Source organism: Hydra vulgaris, chromosome 10 (assembly GCF_038396675.1).
Source record: "Hydra vulgaris chromosome 10, alternate assembly HydraT2T_AEP".
Taxonomy (NCBI): domain Eukaryota; kingdom Metazoa; phylum Cnidaria; class Hydrozoa; order Anthoathecata; family Hydridae; genus Hydra; species Hydra vulgaris.
In genome coordinates this window covers 20,009,118-20,035,418 of record NC_088929.1, presented here as the reverse complement: position 1 = coordinate 20,035,418, position 26,301 = coordinate 20,009,118, and the positions used below count along the sequence as shown (strand labels likewise).

The window sequence follows — 26,301 nt, the reverse complement described above, 5'->3', positions numbered from 1 at the left end:
ATGTATATATATATATATATATATATATATATATATATATATATATATATATATATATATATATATATATATATATATATATATCTATATATATATATATATATATATATATATATATATATATATATATATATATATATATATATATATATGTATATGAATATATAAGCAATATATGTTAAATCGCATAACTTATCTTATCTCTTTATCTACTATATAAAATAAAGTAAGAGAATGTATAAGCTTTGCCATTTAACATATACTTTACATGACACATTTATATAAATTTTAACTTATAAGCTTATAAGCTATGCCATATATAAATATATATATATATATATATATATATATATATATATATATATATATATATATATATATATATATATATATATATATACATATATATATATATATATATATATATATATATATATATATATATATATATATATATATATATATATATATATATATATGTAAACTAGTAAAAACTTTTCACTAATTTATTATTGCTTTGTTCTTTAAGAACATTGAGCACTCTATTTGTAGAATACATTGACATAATTTATATATATATATATATATATATATATATATATATAAATATATATATATATATATATATAGTATATATATATATATATATATATATATTTTTAAACATCTTCGCTTCCAACAAGGCTGCAAGCAGCCACTAATTAAAGTTGGAAGTTACTGAAAGAGAAAAGATGAAGATTGTAGAGCAAGATAACGATTGACAGACGACTAAAAAGATTGAAAATTATATGAGTCAGGAAAGCAAGATGTAGGAATCGAATTCCAAAGAGCTGATGTTCGAGGAAAAAAACTAGACGAATAAGCGTTTTTGGAGGATCCGCCCCAGATATGGCAACAATATTCCATACAAGGCCGGATTTGAGATTAATAGAGATAGAGAATAGAATCCGAAGTAAGAAAGTGACGAGCTCGATAAAGAGATTCAACCTTAGCAGATGCTAATTTTGCAACTGATTTAATATATGGTTTCTAAGAAAGATTGGAAGTAAGAGTTAATCCTAGAAGATGAAGAGTAGGTGACTCATCGAGTACATCACCGTTCATAAATATAGAAAGTTCTAAATTATTGCAATAACGATTGGCTGAAAAATTTTTTATCTGAATTAAAGTTCACCAGCAACTGTGAGCCCCATGCTTAAGCAGAAGTAAGATTCTTTTCAAGCTCAAATGCCCCTTCCAAGCAATCAGAGGGTGTTGGTTTTTTATCAAGACAAGAATAAATGGTAGTGTCATCAGCAAACAATGCCACTATAGATGAGAGAATATCTGGAAGATTGTTAATGTAAATTAAAAAGAGTATAGGACCAAAGATAAAACCTTGCGGAACCCCTGAATTTACAGAATAAGAAGAAGAGTGTTGTCCATCGAGGACAACTTTTATGCTACGATTGGAAAGGAAGGATTCGATGATCTTAAAGATGTTGCCGGATACACCATAAGAAGAAAGCTTATGGAGAAGACCAGCAAGCCAAACTTTATCAAAAGCTTTTGAAATGTTGAGAGCGATGGCCTTAACATCTCCATCTTTATCTAATGCACGATAAAACCTGTCAGTTATTACTGTTAACTAATCAGCTTTAGAACGAGAAGATCGAAATCCATATTGATGGTCAGAAAGTAAGTGATTAGATTCAAAATGAGAAATTAAGTGTTTGTTAGTTAAAGATTCAAAAACCTTGCTTATGATAGGAAGAAGACTTATAGGACGGTAGTTAGACGAATCAGATCGCTCTCCAGAATTTTTGAAGATAGGGATAACAGATGCCGCTTTCCAGCAGGCTGGAAAGCAAGACTCTGATAAGCACTTGTTGAATAGTTTTGAGAGTATAGACGACAGCTCCGGAGAACACTTCTGCAAGACAATAACAGCTATGTTGTCCGGGCCACAAGCTGCAGAAGAGTCTAGGCAGGAAATCACTTTAGATACAGATGCTGGAGTGATATGAATGTCAAGCAATGGATCAACCTATTTGTTGCCAATATCAGGTAGAAAGCAACTAGAAGAATCAAGAGATGATATTGATGAAAAGTTTTTAGCAAACAATTCAGCTTTGTCTTTGGGTGAGGTGACAAAGTCTGAACCATACAAGAGAGGTGGAATTATAGATTTGCCCTTATTATTGATATTATTAAAGATTCTCCAGAAGTCACGAGAGCCTAATTTTTGAGATGAGATACGAGATTTCATGACCTAAGAATAGCGGGTTTTGGCGTTAGACAAAACCTTTTTACAATCGTTTCTAGCAGTAGTAAACAGACGTCTGTTTTCTGGAGAATTGTTTTGCTGATAAATATGGAAGAACGGTTTCGATTGGAAATCGCATTAGCACAGTGTGAAGAAAACCATGGAGGAGAGTAAGGCTTGACCTGGAATAGTCGAGAGGGAATAAAAGATTCCATGCCAGCCTGAATCCACGAAGTTATGTAAGAAGCACATTTGTCGACAGGAAGACGAAAGATTTCTACCCAACGGCCATCACGAAGAAAATCACGGAAAGAATCCCAGTCAGCTTTACTGTTGTTGTAAGAGGTTCGATAATAGGGGGATTCAGATGATGAAGAAGAATGAGATATTCGTTTTAGAGAGATCAAACTGTGATCAGAAGCACCTAAGGGTGAATGTGGAGAAACTGAGCACTGAATAGAATCAGAAACAAGACATAAGTCGAGTAGAGAAGTTAAATGATTCGGGTTGTCTGGAAAGCGAGTTTGAAAGTTGACTATTTGAGTTAGGGATTGAGAAAGGCAAAAGTTGTGGGCTTTAATGCCTGCCAATATATATTATATATATATATATATATATATATATATATATATATATATATATATATATATATATATATATATATATATATATATATATATATATATATATATATATATATATATATATATATATATATATATATATATATATATGAAGTATTTTATAGTTTACCTGAGTTGTATATTAAATGTAAAAATAACTAATATCTTAGTATATAAAGTACATTTTATTCAAAAATTCGATATTACATTTTTAATCATTGTCACTTTCCAATTCAAAAAGGATTTCCATACCTTTAATTTTTGCTATTTTGTTTTTCTTTTTTAAAAGGAACTTACTAAACTTTTACAGAATAGCTCATCCGGATCGTTATCATTAATTTTCATCAGTTTATTTTGCTCCACATCAATCATTATAGCTTTTTCAAGAGCAACTTGCAATGGGTCAGGTTTAATTTTTCTTTTCATTTTATTTGGTGACGAGATGATCATTTGTGGTAATGCAATTGAACTTACAACTGTTTCATTTTCCCTAAAAGTCAAATTATCTCTCGAACTTGATGCTTTAATCGTATTGTCTATATTTTCAAAAGCAATGTGTTCAACTGGAGGCTGTGTTGCAAAAATGTCGCATTTTATGTTTGAACTAGTCATTTTTACCCCAATGACATCTTTCAAAAACATTAATTCTGTAAAGAATTGATATGAGGGTAGTTGATCTCCACCAGCTCCAGACATGGTAGCCTTCTTTTGGCGGTTTAAGCATCTACGAAAATTTTCTCTTAGCTTTGTCCATGTTGAAGTCAGAATTTTTGCTAATCAAAAAAAATATATATATATATATATAATAATATGTTATCTTATTACAAGATAAAAAAAAGTATTGTTATTTGAATCGTTTTGATATGTTATGAATATGTTTCAATAATTCAGTGTTATATTAGTTTTATAACTATTACACAAGTTGTTTTGCTATTATTTCCTAATTTTGTTTTTTGGCTGTGTCTCTTTTGTCAGTGTTCCAAATATTTATGTAAATGCTTGATAGTAATAAAATGAACTATTATTATTTTGGTTCTATCATAAATTGTCATTGATTGCGTTTTTTATTGTTATAAACATAGATGTAGTTTTGTTTTACATACTTTTGTTAAAATTTACTTAAAAAAAAAATAAATTTAATAAAGCAGATATCTGCCTCCATGCTTCAATTTTTAAAGGTGTTTCTTTATATGAGCGAGTTGTAGTATCTCATAGACACGGAAACCTTCTCACTTCTTCTATCAAATGAGCTTCCAAGCTCTTGCTTGTAATAAGAATAACTCTGTATTCTTGAAAAATTGACGTTTAAATCGGTCATTATTAAATTGAATTTTCAATAATCAATGTCGGGAATCGGATAGGCCACTCGAAATTTTAATATGATAACATATTATTCGGATATTTATACAATTTAAAAAAGCAGTTAAACTGACATAAAATTGCAATTGTAGGTAAATAAATGTCGCAATGCTTTCCATTTGGCATGATGGTAAAAACTAAGCTTCGGGAAAACTAAATTACAAACTACGCATGCTCACGTGATTAATTTTCCCATCCCTTTCCCTTTCCCGTAGTAAAACGGATGAGTGGAAACTGACCTTAGCGCTTATTTGATCGGCCGTTTCGAAGTTAAAACAATTAAGTATAATAAAACAAGTTAAAAAAGTGGAGATAAGACAAAGTGAATTCTTAATTGACACGTACCCGACGTATTATTACACAAATCAAGAACTAAGATATAAAGATTTTGATTTTTTACAAGATTGGAGTTAGAACAAAGCGTAAGCGCTCAGATCGCGTACGGTTTATCCGATCTTAGATAGCAACAATAAATTAATTCAAAGTTTTAGGGGATTGTAATTATTGTTTAATCTTCCACAAAAATAATTTCTTTATTTAAAATTAAGTTTTTATAATGTGATATAATAAAAAAGAAATTTATTAATATTGTAAAAGAATTAATTTTGTTTTGTTTGTATTTATTTATATAAACTCAGGACCGGCCTACTTTATGGACAACCCATAATTTAAAAAAATTTCATTGTAATTGTTTGTTTTTTTTCTAAATTTTAATTTTTTTTAACTCATAAAGGAGCGAAAGAGGGTTAAAAAATGTACGTTCTTTAAGGACGACTCCTTAGTTTATATTATTTTTAACAATATACATTAAAAAATATTTAATTAACTTGTTGCTCTCACGTCATGAGCAGGGAGGGCAAAACGTTTAGGGCTTTGTTTGTTTCCAGGCTTTTTACATTAACATATAAACGTTTCGAGTTTGCTCCACGTCGAACTGGCACAACAACTTCAAGTTATTCTCAAACAACAAAAAAAGCTTGCTACGGGCCTTTGTTTACATGACCTCATTTTATTACAATTTTTTTTTAAGCCATGGCTACTTAAACATAGCTATTGGCGCCAGTAGCTAAACACGTTCTGACGTTGTGGCTAGTTAATATTAAAATCAACTTTTTTGTTAAACAATATTATTTATATTATTGTTATTATCATCTAAACTATTATATTTTAGCTAAAACCTTAGTAAAAAAAGTTACATCAGTTTGCTTTAATTTCATATTGTATACTAGTAAACTAAATATACTTGTCCAAAACTCATTTTAGATAAGTATATTTAGTTAAAGTAATACACTGCTATAATACAAACAGAAACAATATACGTTTATACAAAAAAGATGTTATTATGGGTTGTTGACTACGTAATGAGCTTTAAAGTAAAGTTATCACAAGTTGTTGATTACTATTACAGTTTATTGAAATAAAATATTAATATTGTGCTCTACAAATTGAGTCATAGTATTTTGTAAAATGTTCAACAAGTTCTTATTGCAGACGTCTTTTTAAAGTTGGTGCTTTATTATATTAACAAAATCTGCATGATTTAGCACATGATGCTTTCATGTAATCATGCCATTGTGGAGGAGATCTACAATAAGCGAGATTTTTTGAACAATCAGTTACTTTATCTGAGCAACCTAAAAATATTAATTAAAATTTGCATAATAACTTGATAATAGTTTGCAAGCTGTAAAATTTTAAATTTTTACTTAAAGTAATTACTTACTTCCAGTTCCAGTACCAGTACCAGTTCCAGTTCCGGTGCCAGTTCCAGTGCCAGTTCCGGTTTTTACGCCGTACATTTGCTGAATGCGTCTTCGATCGTCTTGATGTAACTGCAAATTAGGTCGATACCCTGAGTATGATGGATACATGATTGTTCCTTGGATATTTGAATGTTCTAATCCAAGGATATGACCGATCTCATGGACAGCAATTTCAAAAAGATCAGTACCTAGAAGGTTACAATTTATATAATTTTATAAACTCTTACAGTTTTTTTGTTACTTAAAAAACTTTTTTAACTCCATTTAAAACATACTAAATTTTAAAATGAAATAAAGTTTAGTATAAAGTATAAAAAAATAAAACCCAATATGTATTATAAAGTTATAAAAATAAAGGAAAATATTTACCAGTTGTTTTAATGACCCATCTTTCACCCTCATCAAAACATAAACGTCCTTCTGGTGGAAAGTAAGCATGAGCTAAAACCCGTCCAGGCCCATCAAAAGGTGAGTTATCTCCGTGGGAATTGTGATGAAATCTAAATATATATATATATATATATATATATATATATATATATATATATATATATATATATATATATATATATATATATATATATATCATAAGTTATCAACGGTTTTAAGAATTAGGCTAAAACTTCAAATAAAATTTTTTCATTATATTTCATTATTATTTTGATATTTATTTTTTTCATACATGTTTAAATAATTTGAAACAGGTAAAAAACCAATGAAAATCAAAATTTTAATTAACCTACCCAATAGTGATATCACCTTTTCCGCTGGTTTCTGTAAAAGCCAAATGCGTAACATCAGACCACATTTTAAAAGCTTCTCGAATCGTCTGTCTAACTGCAACGTCGCTTAAATCTTCACCTAAAGCAAACATCAGTAATTGCATATTAATTGTAATGCTATTGTTACGTAATCTAAATCAAGAGTAAACTAATTTTTCAAAATATCATTCGTTAGTTCATAAGTGTTTTTCAAGAAAATGTTTGCTTGACTGATAAATTAAACTTTTTATGGAGTTAAATATAAATTATAATAAATCGTTACATTTATTTCTAAATGAATAAGTCAATGTTGTCTTTGTCCATTTCGAATAGCCGTTATACCCGTGTCGATCTGGATTACCACAACGAGGTTTAGCCATCTCAGCTTTTGTATTTTCATCAACAACACCGGTGACTTGAAGATTGTTAAAACTCTGATAATCTTTAATGGCATCAGTTACTGAAACTCGATTGAAAGCATTTCGGTTTAAGTAACCAAATGATGTTAAGAAGTCCTATATAGAAAACAAGGAAAGAATGGGTTCAAAAAAAAAGTGAAACATTGTCAAAAAAGTTTTTAATTTAAATTTTTATTTATTATTAATACAATTAAACTATTCAGTATCTGTCAATATCAATATATATATATATATATATATATATATATATATATATATATATATATATATATATATATATATATATAACTTTATTTAAAAGTTACATTATATATATATATATATATATATATATATGTATATATATATACATATGTATATATATATATATATTTTATATATATATATATATATATATATATATATATATATATATATATATATATATATATGTATATATATATATATATATATATATATATATATATATATATATATATATATATATATATATATATATATATATATTATATTTGATAATTTTTTAAATGCTTTGCTTTTCTTGGTTTTTAATAAATAACTTACCTCCGCATCTATATCTGCCTTACAGATTACAACAACAACTAAGAGACACTCAAGGGCAAATACTTTTAACATCATTTCATATGTTTAAAAAAATTGAAATAGAGTTTTAAAAGTTTTTCAATTTATTTGAAAGTTAAAAGAAACCTGGGATCAGGTTAATTTTTTAAATTACAAACACGAGTAAGCAAAGTGTACAAACAAATTTCTTAGTAACCAATCAAATTTACGTGTTAAATTGCATATTTATTATAAAACGAGCGTAAGAATTGAGAAGTTGGTACAAAGTCACAAAAAGTACGAAAGCAGATGTTGTGGTCTATAGAAACTCTTCTAAAATGATATTGAAACAGATGGTTGTATTAAAGTGGAGAAATTAGCGATGTTATCTTTACACAGCTAGTTACATGGAATATAGCTACAATCAAAGCTAATCATAAAAAATTAAGTATAACAAGAAATTATGTACATTACACTTATAAATGTAGTTATGTATGCAGTTGATTACATAAAGTATTCTTATTTGCTAATCTAAACTTAAAAATGTGTTTAAAACAACTTTAAAAACTTTAACCCTGACAATTAGCCTGCAGATTTATGGTAACAACGAGAGTACAATTACGGTTACCTTTTATGCTTACGCGTAACATTTAACCTTTATTTATATGATTACTATGTGTTTAAATCAAATTTATTTTCAATGTTCAACAGTTTTTCTTTATAAATACGACTTAGTTATTCTAGTCGTTATTGCTGGTTTTAGAGATTTTTTTTTATTTAGATTTTTTTGGTATTTTTTTCTTTTAATATTATTTTGTTTTTATCTCTAATTTTGGTCAGATTGTTCAAGTAACTTACCAACTGTTGTCAAACGGCTTTACTATTATTATTATGAGGGTAAGGACGGGTAGTTTCAGCAGTGAGAGATTTTCGGCACCCTTTTCATAAGACACCTAAAAATATTTATTTGTTTGGACATTTAAATTATTTTTGTGTATTGTAACAAGATAAACAATTTTCTTAATAATTTAGATTTAAATTTTTTTTTTTTTTACATTACAAGTACGTTATTTTATGATTATTTGCTATTTCTAAATATTTTTTCCTTTTTTTAAATGTAGGATAAATGGTTTTTTCCTGTCCATTTTTAGCAAAAATAATTATTAATTTTATTCGAAAATATGATCTGAATAAAATGCGAGTATTATTAAAATGCGAGTATATTATTAAACTCCAAGTAGCATAAATTATAAGTTATTATACATAAATTATAAGTTATAAGAGTTTCATTAAGGACTGCTCTAAGGAGATAATTTATGCTGATTAACCATTTTTAATTTTGGCAGCGCCAAATTTACCGACCTGTGAAAAACTCAGTAACTAAAACGAATTAAGGTGAGTTTCCAATCATTTGGTTTTCTACGGGAACGGGAATTGTAAGAGATAAATAATCACGTGAGCATGCGTTATATAAGTTTTAATTTATCCGAAGGAAAACTAAGCATGCTCACGTGATTATTTTTCCTTTCCCTTTCCCGCTCCCGTAGAAAAACGGATGAGTGGAAACCCACCTTTAAACATTAAGTTTGTAACAAAATAATTCTTTGTATATACATCATTAGAAAACCCTTCAATACATTATTTTTGAATTAAAATAGTTATAAAATTTGAATATTTCTACAAAATGTTATCAGATTTTAAGTAGTAAATTTTCGATATATAGATTTCCTGAACAAACTATGGCCAAAATTTTTTTTTTTACTTAAATTGTTATAATTTTAAAGAAGACGCTTACAACGCATTTAATACGCCAATTGCATCTAATACCTTCATAGTAACAGACAGTTTGTTGTAAACATTTTTTATTTTTTTATTTTATTTAGGTGCCCCATAAAGTCCTTAAGGTCTTATCACAGAGCATCGCGGATGAGCATTTAATTGGTTTAAAAAGTTCACACTTCCTTCCTAGTCGATGTCGCAAAACTTGCCCAGAGCTGGGGTTTGAACCAAGCATCCTTTCTTTTTGAGGCAAGTGCCCTAGTACTGCGCCACGGCTGCTCAAATTGTAACAGGACTTTGGTTTTTTTGTTACTTTAAAGAACGCAGAGTTTAAGTTATTTTATTATTTTTTTATTTTTATAAAGAAGCCCCAAGAAGTTTTTTTTTTTTTTTGCTCGTTTGTTTATTTCGCCGTTTAATAACTTTTATAATTTAAAAGTTGGCGGGGCAAGTAGAAGACGTTATTTTATTTAATCACCGAGCCCCAATCGTACGTTTTTACAATAACGTACAATATATTTATACTTTACAAATTATTTATGGAAAACTATAAATGCAAAATAAATAACAGTTAGTTTAAAAAATATTTAACAATATTCATGTTAAGAGTAATTATAAAGTAAACAAGAAAAATTGAAAGAAAAGAAGCAAAATATAAATTAATTAAAGAGCATGTATTTGCAAGAGTCGTACTATATATGTATACTATACAACTTATTTATTGAAAAATATAAAAATAAAATAATAGCAGGTTGTAATAAAGTAATATTTAAATAAAGTACGAGAAATTAAAAATAAAAGAGTACTTAATTTACAACAACCGTAATTTATGCATATAAAAAACCGTTTTTATGTATATTTTAAAACTAATTTGTATAAAAGTAAAATAAATAAAAATTTATTTGTAGTTAAAATAAAAAAATAAAAGATATTCAAGAATTCAGATTAGATTTCAACAATAACTTTTAAGATTAGAGGAAACACCATAACTGAATTAATAAAAAAAAGTTGATATATTCTGAGACATATTTTATATAACTTAATTTTAGTTTAAAAGAAGCATTTAAAATCGGATATATTAAAATCCATAAGTAATAACACCTGTTTCGATTCATTATTAAACTGTTGTATACTAACTTTTTTCGTATTTGCAATATTAGAAAACTTTTTTTCACAAATAAGGTCCACGATATTGAATTGAATATGTAATTTGTTTTGAATTATATTTAGGGACTATGTAGTTATTATCTGAAAATTTTGTCGGGTATTTATGAACTACTTTTTCACAACAGGAATTAAATATTTTAAAAAATACCCCATCTTTATTTTATACATGAACATTAAAACTTGGTGTAAGTTGATTTTATAAACGTTTAAGGCGCCAAGTATACTCAAAAGAGGCTCGCATGGTACAGTTTTATCAGCTCCAAATAATATTCTGCACGCATGTTTTTGTTTACTGTACAATTTTTTTAATTTTGTATGATTTGTACTTGCCCGTGCAATATTGCAATAAATCAACTAACAATGAATGAAAAAAATAATAAACTTTTTAAGAATTTATTATTTAGAAATGGTTCAGCCCTATATATCACGGCAATATTTTTTGATATTTTTTCTCGATACTGTTTATATGAACACTCCAACGTAAATGTTTATTTAATATTACGCCCAAAAAGTTTACTGAAGTTTCTCTTTTAATGTTAGCGTTATTGATTATAAGATTTGGCAGTTTAATGGGAAATTTTCTAATTTATTTACTTTATGGAATAAAATAAATTTGGTTTTATCCACATTTAGAGAAAGTCTAATACTTATAAACCACTCATTAACCTTACCCAACTGTTCGTTAACTGTTTCAAAAAGTGTTTTAATATCTCTGTGGGAATAAAAAAGATTGGAGTCTGCATAAAGAATACAATTTAAGAAGTCTGTTAAATTATCTAAATTTAAATCATTTATATATACTAGGAATAATAAGGGCCCTAAAATAGAGCCCTGGGGAACACACAAGTTACAGCATATAGAGTTATTTTTCTTTTGCTCATTTTGTATAAATTGCTTTCTATTGGTCAAACAACTTTTAAACCAAAGTAACTTATTATTTTTTGCTCCATAATATTCAAGTTTTTTTATTAGTATATTAAGATTCTTACGGTTTTATCACAGAGCACCACACAGTGATTTAGAAACACTTAAAATTTGGCTAAAACACAGTTTTTTGAGTAATTTTTGAGGGCAATTTAAATGATTTTATTAGCTAACTATTTTCTACAGTTTTTTCGAACGGTATAAAAAAAAATCAAGCACTTTAGTAATAGATTTAAAAATTTATGTTTGAAATTGACCAAAAACAGCTTTTTTCTATCATTAAAATTTTATCATTATTAAAACATAATTTTCTCCCTAAATACAAAGCCTATCATTTTAAAATTATTATATAGAAAGATAATAGATAATTCTATCTTAATTTATGAAACTATTTAAATATGTATTAATACAAACTACGCATTTAAAAATGCAATTTTAACATTACAAGTTGAAACTGATTTTTATGGAGCCAGGACTTTTTACCTTTGACTTCCTCTTCGCGAAGCCAATTCTTTTTTTAAAGAGAGTTTGGATCATTCTATAAGAAACTAAAAAATTTAGCTGCCCTATCTTGCCCCATTTTGAAATAACGTGATTTTAAAAAGCTCATTTTGTAAAAAATATTAGCAACGTTAAAGCTAATACGACGTAATTTAATTTCAATTTTTATGTTTTAAGAGTTTTTTCTAACATTTCTGAACAAAACTTTTAATTTTTGTGAATGTGTGTGTATATATATATATATATATATATATATATATATATATATATATATATATATATATATATATATATATATATATATATATATATATATATATATATATATATATATATATATTTATATATATATATAACTATTTTTAAAGATAACACGATGTTTTTTATTCTTGACATGTTCGTAAAATTTATTTACATTTTCAAAAGATTATTTTACTATAATAAAAAACTCTGAAATAAATATTAAAAAATAGTCTTTACAAAGAAATATTAACGGACAAAAAATTATACATAATAAACCAATATATTTATTACAAAATAACTCGGCAAATAACCAATCAAAATAACCAACTGTCAAAAAAAAATAATAATAAACTGACAGTAAAATTAAATAGATAAATTTACAGCATAATGTAAAGTTTGATTATTAAGAGAGGGACTTTCCCATTTAATGTGGAGGGCTTCTTTTATCTTTAATTTGTGCTTGGTTGGAGCATTATCCAAAATCTCAAAAGAATCACAGTTAGCTAAATTTTTGTAATTAAGAGATAAATTTGAGTGTTTAAATATATGAGATTGTTTATCACTTTTAAGGTGCTGATTTACTCTAGTTGCCAAGTGTCTGGAGGTTTCTCCAATATAACTGTCATTACATCCAGCGCAAGAAAATTTATAGACAACATGAGATTTAAGCTGTTTAGGAAATGACTCTTTTAAGCAAAAACAATCTTGTACTTCATTAGTAGTGAAAATTAATTTTATTAGAACATCCTTGCAATATTTATGAACAATTTTTAAAATTTTCATTTTAGTGTAATTGGAGTACATTCCAATATATGGAAGCATAAAGTATCTTATATTTAAGCTATTAACAATGTTAGAAACAGATGGGTTCATTTTCTTATCAATATAGGATTTAATTTTATAGTCAATAATTTTTTGTGGAAATTTATTATTTTGTAAAACTAATGATAGATTCTTAATATCTTTATCAAAACCAATCCAAGAATTATTAATTTTAAATGTACGATCAATCAAGCAACGAACAAGTCCAAATTTGTAGCGAGAGGGAATAAAACTAAAAAAACTTTGTAAAAGATTTGTATACATTTTTTTGTGATAAACTGAAGGCGAAAACGAATTGGATTTTTTAATAAGTACATTTAAATATATATATATATATATATATATATATATATATATATATATATATATATATATATATATATATATATATATATATATATATATATGCTCAATTATATTCAAAACTGGACTCTGGGGAGGCCAGGTTATCAATTCCAGTACTCCTTCCTCTGCCATTTCATTTAAAAAATTTTTTGCCACTTGGGAACAATGTTTTGGGTCATTGTCCTGCTGCAGAATAAAATTATGACCAATAAGTCCCATTCCGGATGATACAGCATGGTGCCTTAGGATATCCACATAACGTTCCCCGATGAGTCGCTCCCCTATTTTCATCAAATCACCTACTCCAGATGAAGATAAACAGTCTCAAATTTGTAAAGAGTCTCCTCTGTGTTTAATAGTAGGGTTTAAACACTCGGGCTGATAGGCTTCTTCTATTCTTCTTCAAAAATATTGGCGTCCCTTCGTTCCAAAAAATTTCGAATTTGGACATTCAAAACACTTGCGCAATTTTATTTATTTTTATAATTTTTTGTTGGCTATTTAGTGCTCATCTTTATTGTTATGAAATATCATAAGTGTATTAAAAGAGAAAAACAAAATATAAAAGTATATAATCACGTAACCGATATACTTTCTCTCATTGAAATTTGTGAATGGGATAGAGTTAAAACTATATGGATTCTTCTTGTTATGAGATTAAAACCAAATGATTTATTAACTTTCAGTATTCTTGATACAGAACGCAATGCGTTCTTCCGTTTTTAAATAGATTTTTAGACAATTCAATTTAATTGCTTAACTTGTAACAAAACTAATTTTCCGAATATCAATGAGTATATCTTGATTTAAAACGCATATAAAATAACATATTTGTATATTAAGTTAAATGAATTGTGTAAAATCTGCCTTATGATTCTACTGCAAAGTTTTTATTTCATCCATTTTGTTTATTTTTAGAGGTATTTCAAGAAGATGAACTGAATATAAATGATATCCAATTATCATTTATAATTGATAAACGTTGTTTCAATTTTATATGTTGCACAATATTTAATAATGATACAAGCTACTATAGATCAATATTTTTATTAAATAGTGAATTTTATTTGGTAGATGATTTAAGGTGGCACACAACTGAAAAAAAGCAAGTTTTTTGAAAAAAATCAATTTTTAGATTTTTGGGTATTTTGATTCTATAACCATTCCTTGAACATATAAAAAAAAAATTAGTCTCAAAAATGATATAAAAGTTGATTTAATATCATTTTAGTAGATGACACTTGAAAATAAATTCCCTAACAACGCCTTAGCAACCATCAGTCATAGGAGTTTTTCTGAATTCAAAACAGTAAAACACCATCACAAACTTGGTTTTAATTTGTTATACGCAGACTCTTGTTAGTTTTCAGTTTTAAAAGTCATAATTCAAAATTTTATTCACGAACAAGAGTGTTTTTAATCTGTTAATGTTAGTCTTTTATACTGTAACTTTTCTCTCATTTTATACCAAATAATTTAAAAATTGATTTCAATTTAGTTGGAATAAAGTTGTTTTTAAATGAATAAACAAGGAAATAAAACTAAACAAAATTTATCAAGAAGGATAAAACGAAAATGGAATGGTGTTGTTGGAAATAAAAAATCATCTTCTTCTTACATCTTATCATCGACGATGACATCGTCCACAACTCAAGCAGCAAGTAGCTGTTCTAGTGAAAGGAAAATCAAACCCAACTACTCGAATACATTTGATTCTGGAAAAGATAACTATTTTGTTTTTATTAATTTTTCAATTCTTAAAGAACTTATAGCTAAAACTGCATGCAACAACTGCTTTCAGCCATTACTTTTAACAGATGTTGATTCCAGTAGAAAAGGATTTGCACATTTGTTTCAATTAAAATGTGAACACTGTGATTATGTTAAAAGATTTAATTCATCAAACAAATCAATAAATGCTAAATTTGATGCAGTAACAGCTAACTCACCATATGATGTTAATATTCGTGCAATAACAGCTTTTGAGAAATAGGCTGTTGTTATGAAGCTATAAAAACATTTTTATCTTTCATGAACTTAAAATGTATATCTGAAAATGGATTTCAAAAATTAAACAAAACTATTATGGTAGCCTTTAAAAGTGCTTCAGAGAAAAGTATGTTATTAGCGACTAAGGACTCTAAAAAAGTTGACATTGCTCAGGATATACCATGTGTAAGAGTTTCAATTGATGGTACATGGCAGAAACGCGGTCACAATTCATTGCACGGCGTAGTTACTGCGATTTCTGGGGATAAATGCATTGATATTGAAGTTTTGTCTAAGTACTGCATGGGCTGTAAAATGTGGAACAGTAAAAAAGGAACTCCAGAATATCAGTGTTGGATAATTGATCATCAATGTGAAATAAATCACAAATCTTCGTCTGGAAGTATGGAGTCTGCAGGAGCAGTAACAATTTTTAATCGCTCGGTTAAAAAAAATAATCTAATTTATAAAGAGTTTCTAGGTGATGGAGACACTTCTTCATTCAAAGATGTCAAAAACTCAAACCCTTACCAGGATTTTGACATCACTCCAATAAAACTTGAATGTGTAGGTCATGTGCAAAAAAGATTGGGTACACGACTTAGAAATTTAGTCAAAGCACACAAAGGCACTAAAACACCTTTATCAGGTAGAGGTAACCTAACAGAAAAATGTATAAATTCTATGCAAAACTATTATGGCATGGCCATTCGTCAAAATGTCAACAACTTGTATGCTATGAAAAAGGCAGTTTATGCTATTTTATTTCATTTTACCAACTTTGAAAACCAGCAAATGCAACATCAATTTTGCCCAAGAGGATTGGCAAGTTGGTGCAAATATTGGGCTCTAAATAATACAAATTACAAATCAAAATCATGTATACCTATCTGGATTAAGAATCTTATTTTACCAATCATCAAGGATCTTCAGGCTGATGATCTTCTAATTAAATGTTTGCATGGAACGACGCAAAATGCCAATGAAGCATTAAATTCTATTATATGATCTCGCGTACCAAAGCACACATTTGTTAGTAAGTCTACAATTGAAATGGGAACATACTCAGCAGTGCTGCATTATAATGATGGTGCTAATGGTGTATTAGAAGTTTTAAAATACTTTGGCTTGAGTGGAATTGTTACATTAGCTTCGTCAAGTAAAGTTGACAAAACCAGAATTCGACATATGAAGTCAAAGTCAACGGATAAAAGTAAAATGCAGAGAAAAAAAATAAGAGCAGTTAAAAAAGGTTTCATAGACGATCAGCAAATTAAAAGAAACAACTGATAGTTACATCTCTGGTGGATTTTGATAATTTTTATGTTGTTATATATTTTTTTCTTATTTTTGCTTTTTTCTCAATATGTATTTTTTTAAACTTTGAAACACATTTTCTCATTAACAAAACAGAATTACATAATACAATTTTCAGGATTTGTTTATCATAATATAATACTTCATTTAACCCTCAGAATTTTCATAAAAAGTTATAGAAAGTGAAATATTGATGTTTATAGTGCTGAATTTATTGATATTTCATATATATATATTAGGTGATTTTGTTAGAAATGCAATATTTCATGAAATAATTTAAATTATAAAAATTCCCACGGTCAAACAGGGTGAAATATGATTAGGAAGCTATGTTCAAAATTTTAGTTTCAGTAGTTGAGGCAAAATTAAGTTATTAGGTTTTGAAGATTTACTAAAAACACATGTTTTACAACCCATTTTTGGCCATTATGGATAATAAAATTAATTAAAAAAAAAAATTATCTGTTTTTTATTTTATTTTAATATAAAATAATTGTCATTAAAAAAAAAAAAATCAAAATTTTGATTATTTACAAAAAAACTGGTTTTCAGTTGTGTGCCACCTTAAGCAACTCTATCATTAGAAAATTACCAAAAATGTATAAAATAAAAACTATTTTTTATTACAGTAGGGGAGACCGGGGCTAGTTGGCTCGGTTTTTACTCTATGAGCTCTGTAGCCCTAACAGTACATTTTTTTTTAAATATTAAAGTGTAGTCTTAAAGAGTATGGATTAGGGTATCTTATAAAATTTGCATTCATTTAAAAAAAAAAATTCTTGGGGCCTTTCCGGACCCTTAAAAAAAAAAAAAAAAAAATTTGCGCCAACTTACCCCACCACGGGGGTAAGTTGGCGCAAACTATAAAAATGATTATTAATGCACTATTAAGTGCAAAATTAAAAGAAATTTTTTTAAAATTAATTTTTGCAACAATTTTATCCCAAAATTTAATATTACTTTTAGCTGGTACCAAATATTAGTCCGTATAAAAGCCAAACAGTAACCCACCTTTTATCTGTGGAAAAAAAAACTAAACAAAATTTTTTTTAATTTTTTTGTAAGAATAAATATTTTCAATATTGTTTAAAATAAAAAAAATAAAAAAAAATAATTTTATAAAAATAAATATTTTTTTCCATAGTAAATGCTATGAGCCAACTTACCCCGTAAAAAATTTGTCAACTTACCCCGAAAGCTTTTTTTTTAATAAACAGTCTATAGATCCTGAAAAACGGCAGCTTTGAAAAAAAGTCCAACTGGATATAGTAAATCAATTGTGACTGGAACTTTTACAATAATTTTTTTTTCATACGACTTATTATTTTCTTTGTAAAGTAAAAAGGAAGCGATGTTCTAAAAGTTACGTTTTTGTCCAAAAAACGCATAAATCTCAATATCTCCCATGCGCATGCGCAAATCCTGACAATACTACAGTGAATGATGAAATGGTCAATGAGGAAGTTTCTGAGTAATTTTTGTCACTTTCTGATGAAAGGCTCTAAAGATAAACGCAGTTCGTCAACTTACCCCTGCGGCTAACTAGCCCCGGTTTCCCCTATTATCCACAATTATTTTCGTCGCGTCCATAATTATTTTCGTTGCAGTCCATAATTATTTTCGTCGCGTCCACAATTTTTGTCATTATAAAAATACCTCAGTATTTTTTTTGACGAAAAATATAATGGCAAACGAAAACAATACAAGCATCAGCAATACAGTTTTTACCACCTTACAGCCCTCAACTTAATCGTATCGAGGAGTTTTCTGGTGTGATGAAAAATTTATTCAGAAGGATACAACCACGACCTAATGATCCACAAGAAATGATTGACATTATTACTGAGATTTTAACAGGTTTTATTAATACTCTTTTGAAAATTATTATTCTCACATGTGTTGAGTGGGTGTTAAAAGGAATTTATCGTAATGAGTTTATGTGATTAAATTATGCTTGAATTTTTTTTCTTAATTTACTGTAAAACATTTGAAAAATAAAGACTACAACAAAAATAGATTAGATTTTTTGACAGGTAATACGTAATACAATAACTATACGTTGGTGTAAAAATCTAAACACTTGGTTTGGCGTGAATATGGGCCAAAAGACACTAAAGTAGGACAGATTCCTTTATACATCTATCAAACTTATACAAATTTATATATTGAATTATGATTAAAAAATAAATAAATATTTACCAGAACAAAAAAATATTACTTTTCTCAAAGTTACAAAATTTAACGTACAAAACGTAACGAACAAAGGCGCAATATATCAGTTTGAACAAAATGATAAGAAACAGTTCAAAATAAATTGATTCAATTCGTAATTGAATCAATTTATTTTGAACTGTTTCTTATCATTTTGTAAAACGTAATTGAATTACGTTTGATGAAATACAACTAAAGAAGAAGAGAAAAAATGAAGCTTCTAAAAAGCAGAACAATAAGTCATAACTCAAAAACTCGTACGAAATAAAAATGATTGACTTGAATCAATTTGATCAAGCGCGCCCGATCGAGGTTAATTGCATCATTACAGACGTAATCTTTATCATGTCGAATTTAGGTTTAGATATTTGTAATTATGAAAAAGAAATTAATTTATTAACTTAAGTTAACGTTAAGTTAAATCATTTAGAGTAATTAGAAATTTAGATTTATTATTTTGATGCTTATTTTGGTGTTTAAAAATTGTATTTTAAAAATGTGAGGCCCCAACAAAATTGGAGGCCCAGGCCATATGGCTCCCCCTCTGATAGGGCCTATATATATATATATACATATATATATATATACATATATATATATATATATACATATATATATATATATATATATATATATATATATATATATATATATATATATATATATATATATATATATATATATATATATATATATATGTATATATATATATATATATATATATATATATATATATATATATATATATGTATATATATATAACGAACTTTGAAACCTCATTAGAACAGTAAATGTATGGGAAACAAAAAGCTATTTAAGAAAGCTTTCGACGAAAGTGTTGCAAAATATCATGCTGAGTTATTTATTAAATTTTTAAATATAATATATATAATTTTTAACTCATTGCCGCGGTGCTGTGGCTTAGCGGTTAAAGCGCCTGTCTAGTAAACAGGAGATCCCCGGTTCAAATCCGGGCAGTGCCTGAGTTTTTAATTATTGAAAAGTCTGATTTATTTATCAGATTTATTTGTTTTTAAATAAGAAACAAGTAAACACGAGAGAGTTTTAATATTTTTTTTACTCCAGTAACTGCGAGAAAAGTTTCTAAAAGTTTGCCAAAATAATCCGACTACTAACTATTAGCAAAAAACTTCTAAAGCATATTGTTCTCCTTTTTTACCAAAAATTGTTTTAGATCAAAAAAAAAGCACTCTTGAATATGAAAGAATAAAGATAACACAGAACAAAACATGTTTTAGTACTTTGTACGGACTACTTGAACTTTTAGAACAGCCTCAAATCTTGGCGGTATTAAGGCAACAAGAGGACAATATTCGGTTGTTTCTTTATGAAATCACGCTTTCATAACGTCTTTTCTCAGCAGAGCCGTACTTTTCGCAAGTGCAACAAGTGCAATTGCACTGGGCCCGCGATATTTAAGAGGAACCAAATATTAAAAACGCGTTTTTCTAATATGAAACTTATTTATAAGAAACTAGCACTAGAAGCCAAATCTTAAGATTTTTATTTTATTACGAGTTCGAGGAATATTTCCTAATTTTGCACGCGAAATCGAATGAAACTCCATTCAAATGACAATGAAATTCCGCTCAAAATTTCCCTTTGAAAAAATTTCACTTTAAAAATCAGTCAAATGAAAACAAAAAAATTAATTGCAAATTATCTGCGTTCAACAATGTCACAGGAAAGACTTTCAGGATTTACAATACTGTCGATAGAAAATGTTACCGCAAAAGAGCTAGGAAAATTGATACATAATCTCTTTGTATAGCTTTTTTCTTAAGAAATAAAACCCAATAAAAATGAATTCAATAAAATTAAAAAAAAAATTTAAGGGCCCTAAAAAGTTACAGCACGGCTCTGTTTCTCAGATCTGTTTGTGAAGTTGGGTTCTGTTTACAAACTTATGCTTTTAATTTTACCCAACAGTTTTCAATGTGGTTTAAATAGGGTGAACTGCCCGGCCACAGGGCAAGAACATTAGGCGCATTTTCTTAAGGCCATTTTAACAGTTTGTGCCAGATGAATTCAAAATTAATTAAACACATGATTCTAAATGATTTGTGGAGCTAATAATCTTACCTTGTTGTTAAAAATGTTTAGCAATTATGGTGAACTTAACACCCTCTGTTAAAAAGTTTAACAGAAGGTGTAACGTATCGTAGATTGAAACGCGATTTTGATGGCTGGCAAACATTGACAAACATTGTGTGCAGCAAACTGCTTAACTTGCACTTTGTCTAAGAAAATGAAATGTCGTCACATTTTAACAATTCACTATATTAAAGTTACTTTATAAAATTTCGACCAGTAAAACAACACGGCTTTCAAAGTTGTTAGCCTTAAGTACTAGCTACTAGTATGTTTTCTACACTTAATTGGGTTAGTGTTTTCGGAACATTCTCCACCATCAAAGTTTTAAAAGTCACTCTTTGTTCTTTTAAGTTCTATAACTGGAACGATCTTTTTAATACTATTCCAACATCCGCAGGCAGTTCTTCCATTGGTTGTGTAAATTTAGTTTTTTTCCCTTCTATCATACTGGAAGATGTTTAAACCAAGAGTAGTACATTTAGTAATCACTTAATTTGTAAAAGAATTTTTTTGGGTTGCAAGTAATTGCTTCAATATCAGTGAACAGCAAGTTTAATTTTTTAACAGCCTGATAAATCGATTTACTTTGTTTCAAAGTAGAAGTAGAATGATACCCTTATATATACCATTTAATGTCGATCCTACTTTGTATTCTGAAACTATTTTATTTAGACTGCTTTCAATATAAATGTTATATAGATGAGGCAATAGAATAGAACCTTGCCGCACTCCTTATGAAACACTAAATTGATTTGAGGTAAGTTCTTGATATGATATGTTTGCAGTACGGATAAATAAAGCGATGAAATTGTGTGTTCTACGGACAATGGAGGTTTTTTCGACATAGAGCTTCTCAAATAGCAGATTTCAGTTGCAAGTATCAAAAGTATTATTGGCATCTAAACTGCACATGTTTATAGTGCTTTATTGTTTCACTCAATAGAAACTCTGCGAGGAGAGTAGAGCTGTATTTTTTTTTAAATGACTATCTGTTATACTAGGACATGTAAGTAAGATTAGATATTCTAGAAGTTAAGTAAAGGTAGGTAAAATATTTATTCTACGGTAATTATTTGGATCATTAAGAGATACTTTATATGATTTAATAAGTGGAATAATTGTTGAAGTTGATAGATCTTTTGGGACCTTCCCATTCGTTAGAATACTGTTATAAAATTTAGAGAGTCACAAAAGCATACTGTTGTTAAAGAGTTTTTAAGGTGTTAAGCGCTTATCCCATAGCTATCTGGTAACTTATTACTATTTAGTAGTGAGATACTATTTATAATATAAGCTGTTGTAATAACTAAATAATCAGGTGGTGGAATTTGAATTGGGTTTTAATTGTTATTCATTATATGCGGCCTATTGAGTAGAGTTCGAAAATGTTGTCTGAATTCCTTATCTTATTATTATTCCTTGAACGATATCTTTTATGTTTTGCGATTTATTAACTAAAAATAACCGAGTAGTTGTTTTGGTATTGGATTTACAAATGTTGTACAAGAACTTCTGAGAATTTGTAATTCTCAGATTTTCAATATTTATTGTTTTTTCATGAACCTCTTTGTTTTGGGCTGCTTCAACCACTTTACGAAAGTTTTTACGTGCTATTATGTATCTTTTGTACTCCATGCGTTCTGGTGGCTTATTATAGCTTGATTTTTACCATTTTTTATAGTTAAATGAAAGATTTTTTTTCCATATTTTAAGTTCCGTTGTTCACCACAATTTAGAATACAAATTATGTTTTCTTAAAAAGCTATTTGAGCAGCATTTTTAAATTGTTCGCATGTTTGCATTAATTCTTGTTCGATTTCTTGTTTTTCTTCATTGAAGGTGTAGTTATTGAAAGCTAAAGATAGATTTAGATTATATATTGTAATGAAAATTCTGTTATTTTGTGCATATTTCGGAATATATCTGTATTTTTGTGTTGTGCTATATAATACGGTTGATAATTTAGTATATGTAATGGCGATGCTCGTAGCCATTGGTAAGTGATGTCTAAGTATAATGGCATAGGAGGAATAATTTTGGTACTTATAAAAGATAGCGATGACTCTTTTAGTGCTGCAATGTGATCAATATAAGATAAGTTAGAGAGAGTTTTATGCTAATAAGTGTATGTTGGACCAGCGCCATTGATTATGTAGATAGGCGAGAGTTTATTTGATTTAATGAAAGTAAAGAGTGGGTTAGAGAATTTATTGCGTGATTAGTTATTAAGATATTCAGGGTTGTAGATCTTTTCAGGATATGATTGAAAATCTCCAGCAATAATACATTCACTAACATCGTCATGGTTTTTATAACTGACGTAACAAGGTTTAATTGTTGCTCATATTTTGTAAGGGATTCCTTACAAAATATGGGCAACAATTATTTTCATCTGTTTCGACATGATGTAAGGTAAATACCAATAAAGATTAGATTTATGCACTTTTGTTTACCTTTAATAGCAAGGATATTTTTATCTTCATAAATTATTTGAGGACACGAGAGAAAATCTTTTTTAAAAATGGTCTTCAATATGCTTTTTTTCTGCCACATGAAAAAATACTTTATGTGTCGGCTTTGCTATATTGTTGAGCAAAAAGAGTTCAATATTTAAAAGCCAATGTTCTAATATTAAGACAATATTAAATGACTTGACCAGTTCGGAAATATAAACCGAGTTTGATTTAAAGCATTGGCAGTTATATGCACAAAAAGAAACTTTTGCAAAGGTTTTAATTACCATGTTTCCTTCCATTTTAAATCAAAATTTGGTATCTGATTTATGTAAATTGTTGTCTAGTAAAGAAAGGTTGTTTTTCAAATGTAGAAAATGTTATTTGAGAAGGTTATACTAAGTGCGGCGCATTAACGGTTCTTTGTTGAGGTGTTTTGCTTCTCGAGGTATCGCAATGCATGCTAATGATTTAAACAATTGCTGGAGCATACTTAGTATAAGTTTTAATTTGTTCGATAGAAAACTGCGCGTACTCATGTGACTATTTTTCCCTTCCCTATCCCGTTTCCGTAGGAAAACCGAAGGTGGTCTGGGTCTTCGACTTCGGTGCCGAACTTGGAATAGAAATTGAAAAGTTATTTCAGTTAAGTTCGGTTAATTAAAAAATAAAAAGTAAACAAATTAAAAAGTTTATTTGAATTAGATAAAACTTTCATATATATGTATATATATATATATATATTATATATATATATATATATATATATATATATATATATATATATATATATATATATATATATATATATATATATATCTGTACCTCGGAGGGATACAACACTATGTCCATTTTTTTCCATATTGACTTTATTACAGAGTTAAAATCAGCTTTTCTCATATTTCTTAGAGGAATAGAGCACTATGTCCAAAACCAGTTAGAACCAGATATAGCATGTTTTAAAACAACACCAAGCCCACTTTCATTTAGAGGGATAGAACACCATGTGGACTTGGTGTTTTATTCTTTTGAAGCATGTGAATTACTACTGGACATAGTGTTGTATACCTCCACACAGCCTGGTGGATTGTTAGCGAACTAAGAGTACTTTTGACAGTTCTGATGAGTTTACATACCGTGCGTTCGTTTATACCCACCTGGTGACTTGCGGTTAACTGGAAGTCACGTTCTTTTATGGGTACTTGAAGTCATTGTAACTTACCACAAGCGTTCTTTTATGGTTACTCGGTAAGTTCAGTTACTTCCTCATCTTACCGTAGTTTGGACTTCGGCGAGATTGGTTGACATGCGCAGTGTGTCATCTAGGCGGCGCTTACGTGCTGTCGCCCTGGCAACCTATTCTCAGCAGCCAATAGTGTCAAAGCTTCATAGCTAACTAATTGAAAGCGTTTGGGAGAAACAAGTTAACTGCCACTTACCAGGTGGGTACAATAGAACGCACGGATAGTTGGATGTGTTTTAAGTCATAATATTTGCTCTTTTTTAGTAATAGTAAGAATAATGAACCATAATTCTCGTGGGAGAAAGATTCTGGAACTATTGAAAAGTTCTAAAAAAGATTCTACTACAGGTAAGCTACTGTTTTGCTCATTATTTTTAATGTGATATACATAACCTCAAACAGTTAATGTAATGTTTTGTTATGAACCTAAACTTCAAAATATTATGTTTTACATGTAATATTATAAGACTTGTTTTATTTCAGAACCAAATCATACAAACAGCAAGGATGTTGAAAATGAAGAGGATAATGGAGATGACTTGCGTTTCGACGAAGATGATGATGATTCTGATTGGGACAATAATTATGAGCCTCCAAGCTCTAAAACGGATTCCAGTGATGATGTCCCTGTATTTAATGAAATACAAAATAAGGTCAGTAGAAATAAAACTAGTGCTAAAACAAACTCAAATGGACATGAGCTACGTATACTTGAGAAAGACTTAAATTTGATTGCAGAAAATCAAGTAGGCCTAGATTTGCAAGGAACAGTAGGCGTAAGGAAAAAAGTGAAAAATAAATCTATTTCTACTCAGAGAGGTAAAAAACGTGTCGTTCATACCAGTGAATGGGCATGTAATATTCAGAAACGTAAATATTCTGCAGGTGAAGAATATATTAGTAAAAAGGGTAAAGTTGTCCCTGCCAGAATTATTAAACCTCCTTGTTCTTGCAGACTGAAATGTTCTGAAAAATTATTACAAAGTGACAGACAGGAGATCTTTAATGCATACTGGAGTCAGGAGAAGGGAAATGACATAAAACGGCAATTCATTGTTTCATGTGTAGAGAAGCATAGTACTGTCCGTTCAAGAAAACGAGACCTTGCCTCCAATAAGTCAAAACAAAATACTCTACAATATTATTTTACAGTAAAAGGCATACGAACTAGAGTATGTAAACTTATGTTTTTAAATACACTATCTATATCAAACACCGTGGTAGTTAATGTTTTGAAAAATATTGAACCAGGTGGAATTGTAAAAATCGATCAAAGGGGTAAGCAAACTCCCGTCAATAAAACATATAATGACACTGTTGAAAGTGTAATAAGACACATCTCTTCCTTCCCAAATTATAGCAGTCATTACACTAGGGAAAAGAGTGATATGAAGTATTTGGGTCCGAACCTGAACATAGAGAAAATGTATGATATATATATCTACTGTATGTAGAGGATTG

At 28.3% G+C, this 26,301-nt stretch overlaps 1 protein-coding gene and 1 non-coding gene across 2 annotated transcripts; one reads left to right on the top strand and one right to left on the bottom strand.

Annotated features, from left to right (window-relative positions):
- Window positions 1-5,616: 5,616 nt before the first annotated feature.
- Window positions 5,617-8,032, bottom strand: LOC100202503 (50 kDa hatching enzyme). The gene is made up of 6 exons (XM_065807448.1): window positions 7,735-8,032; window positions 7,035-7,266; window positions 6,734-6,851; window positions 6,360-6,490; window positions 5,951-6,178; window positions 5,617-5,861 (listed from the first exon to the last, which is right to left on the bottom strand). The coding sequence occupies exons 1-6, from the start codon at window positions 7,807-7,809 to the stop codon at window positions 5,749-5,751; spliced, it is 897 nt and encodes a 298-aa protein (XP_065663520.1). The 5' UTR covers window positions 7,810-8,032; the 3' UTR covers window positions 5,617-5,748.
- An 11,907-nt stretch (window positions 8,033-19,939) lies between these two features.
- trnat-agu (transfer RNA threonine (anticodon AGU)) lies at window positions 19,940-20,012 on the top strand. Its single transcript has one exon. It is a non-coding gene; the product is annotated as a tRNA-Thr (tRNA).
- The last annotated feature ends 6,289 nt before the right edge of the window (window positions 20,013-26,301 follow it).

Coding starts and splice junctions, on each gene's coding strand:
- LOC100202503 (XM_065807448.1), bottom strand. CDS start 7,809: ATGATGTTAAAAGTATTTGCCCTTGAGTGTCTCTTAGTTGTTGTTGTA. Junction 7,267..7,734: donor AGGCAGATATAGATGCGGAG/GTAAGTTATTTA, acceptor TTTTCTATATAG/GACTTCTTAACATCATTTGG. Junction 6,491..6,733: donor AAAGGTGATATCACTATTGG/GTAGGTTAATTA, acceptor ATATATATTTAG/ATTTCATCACAATTCCCACG.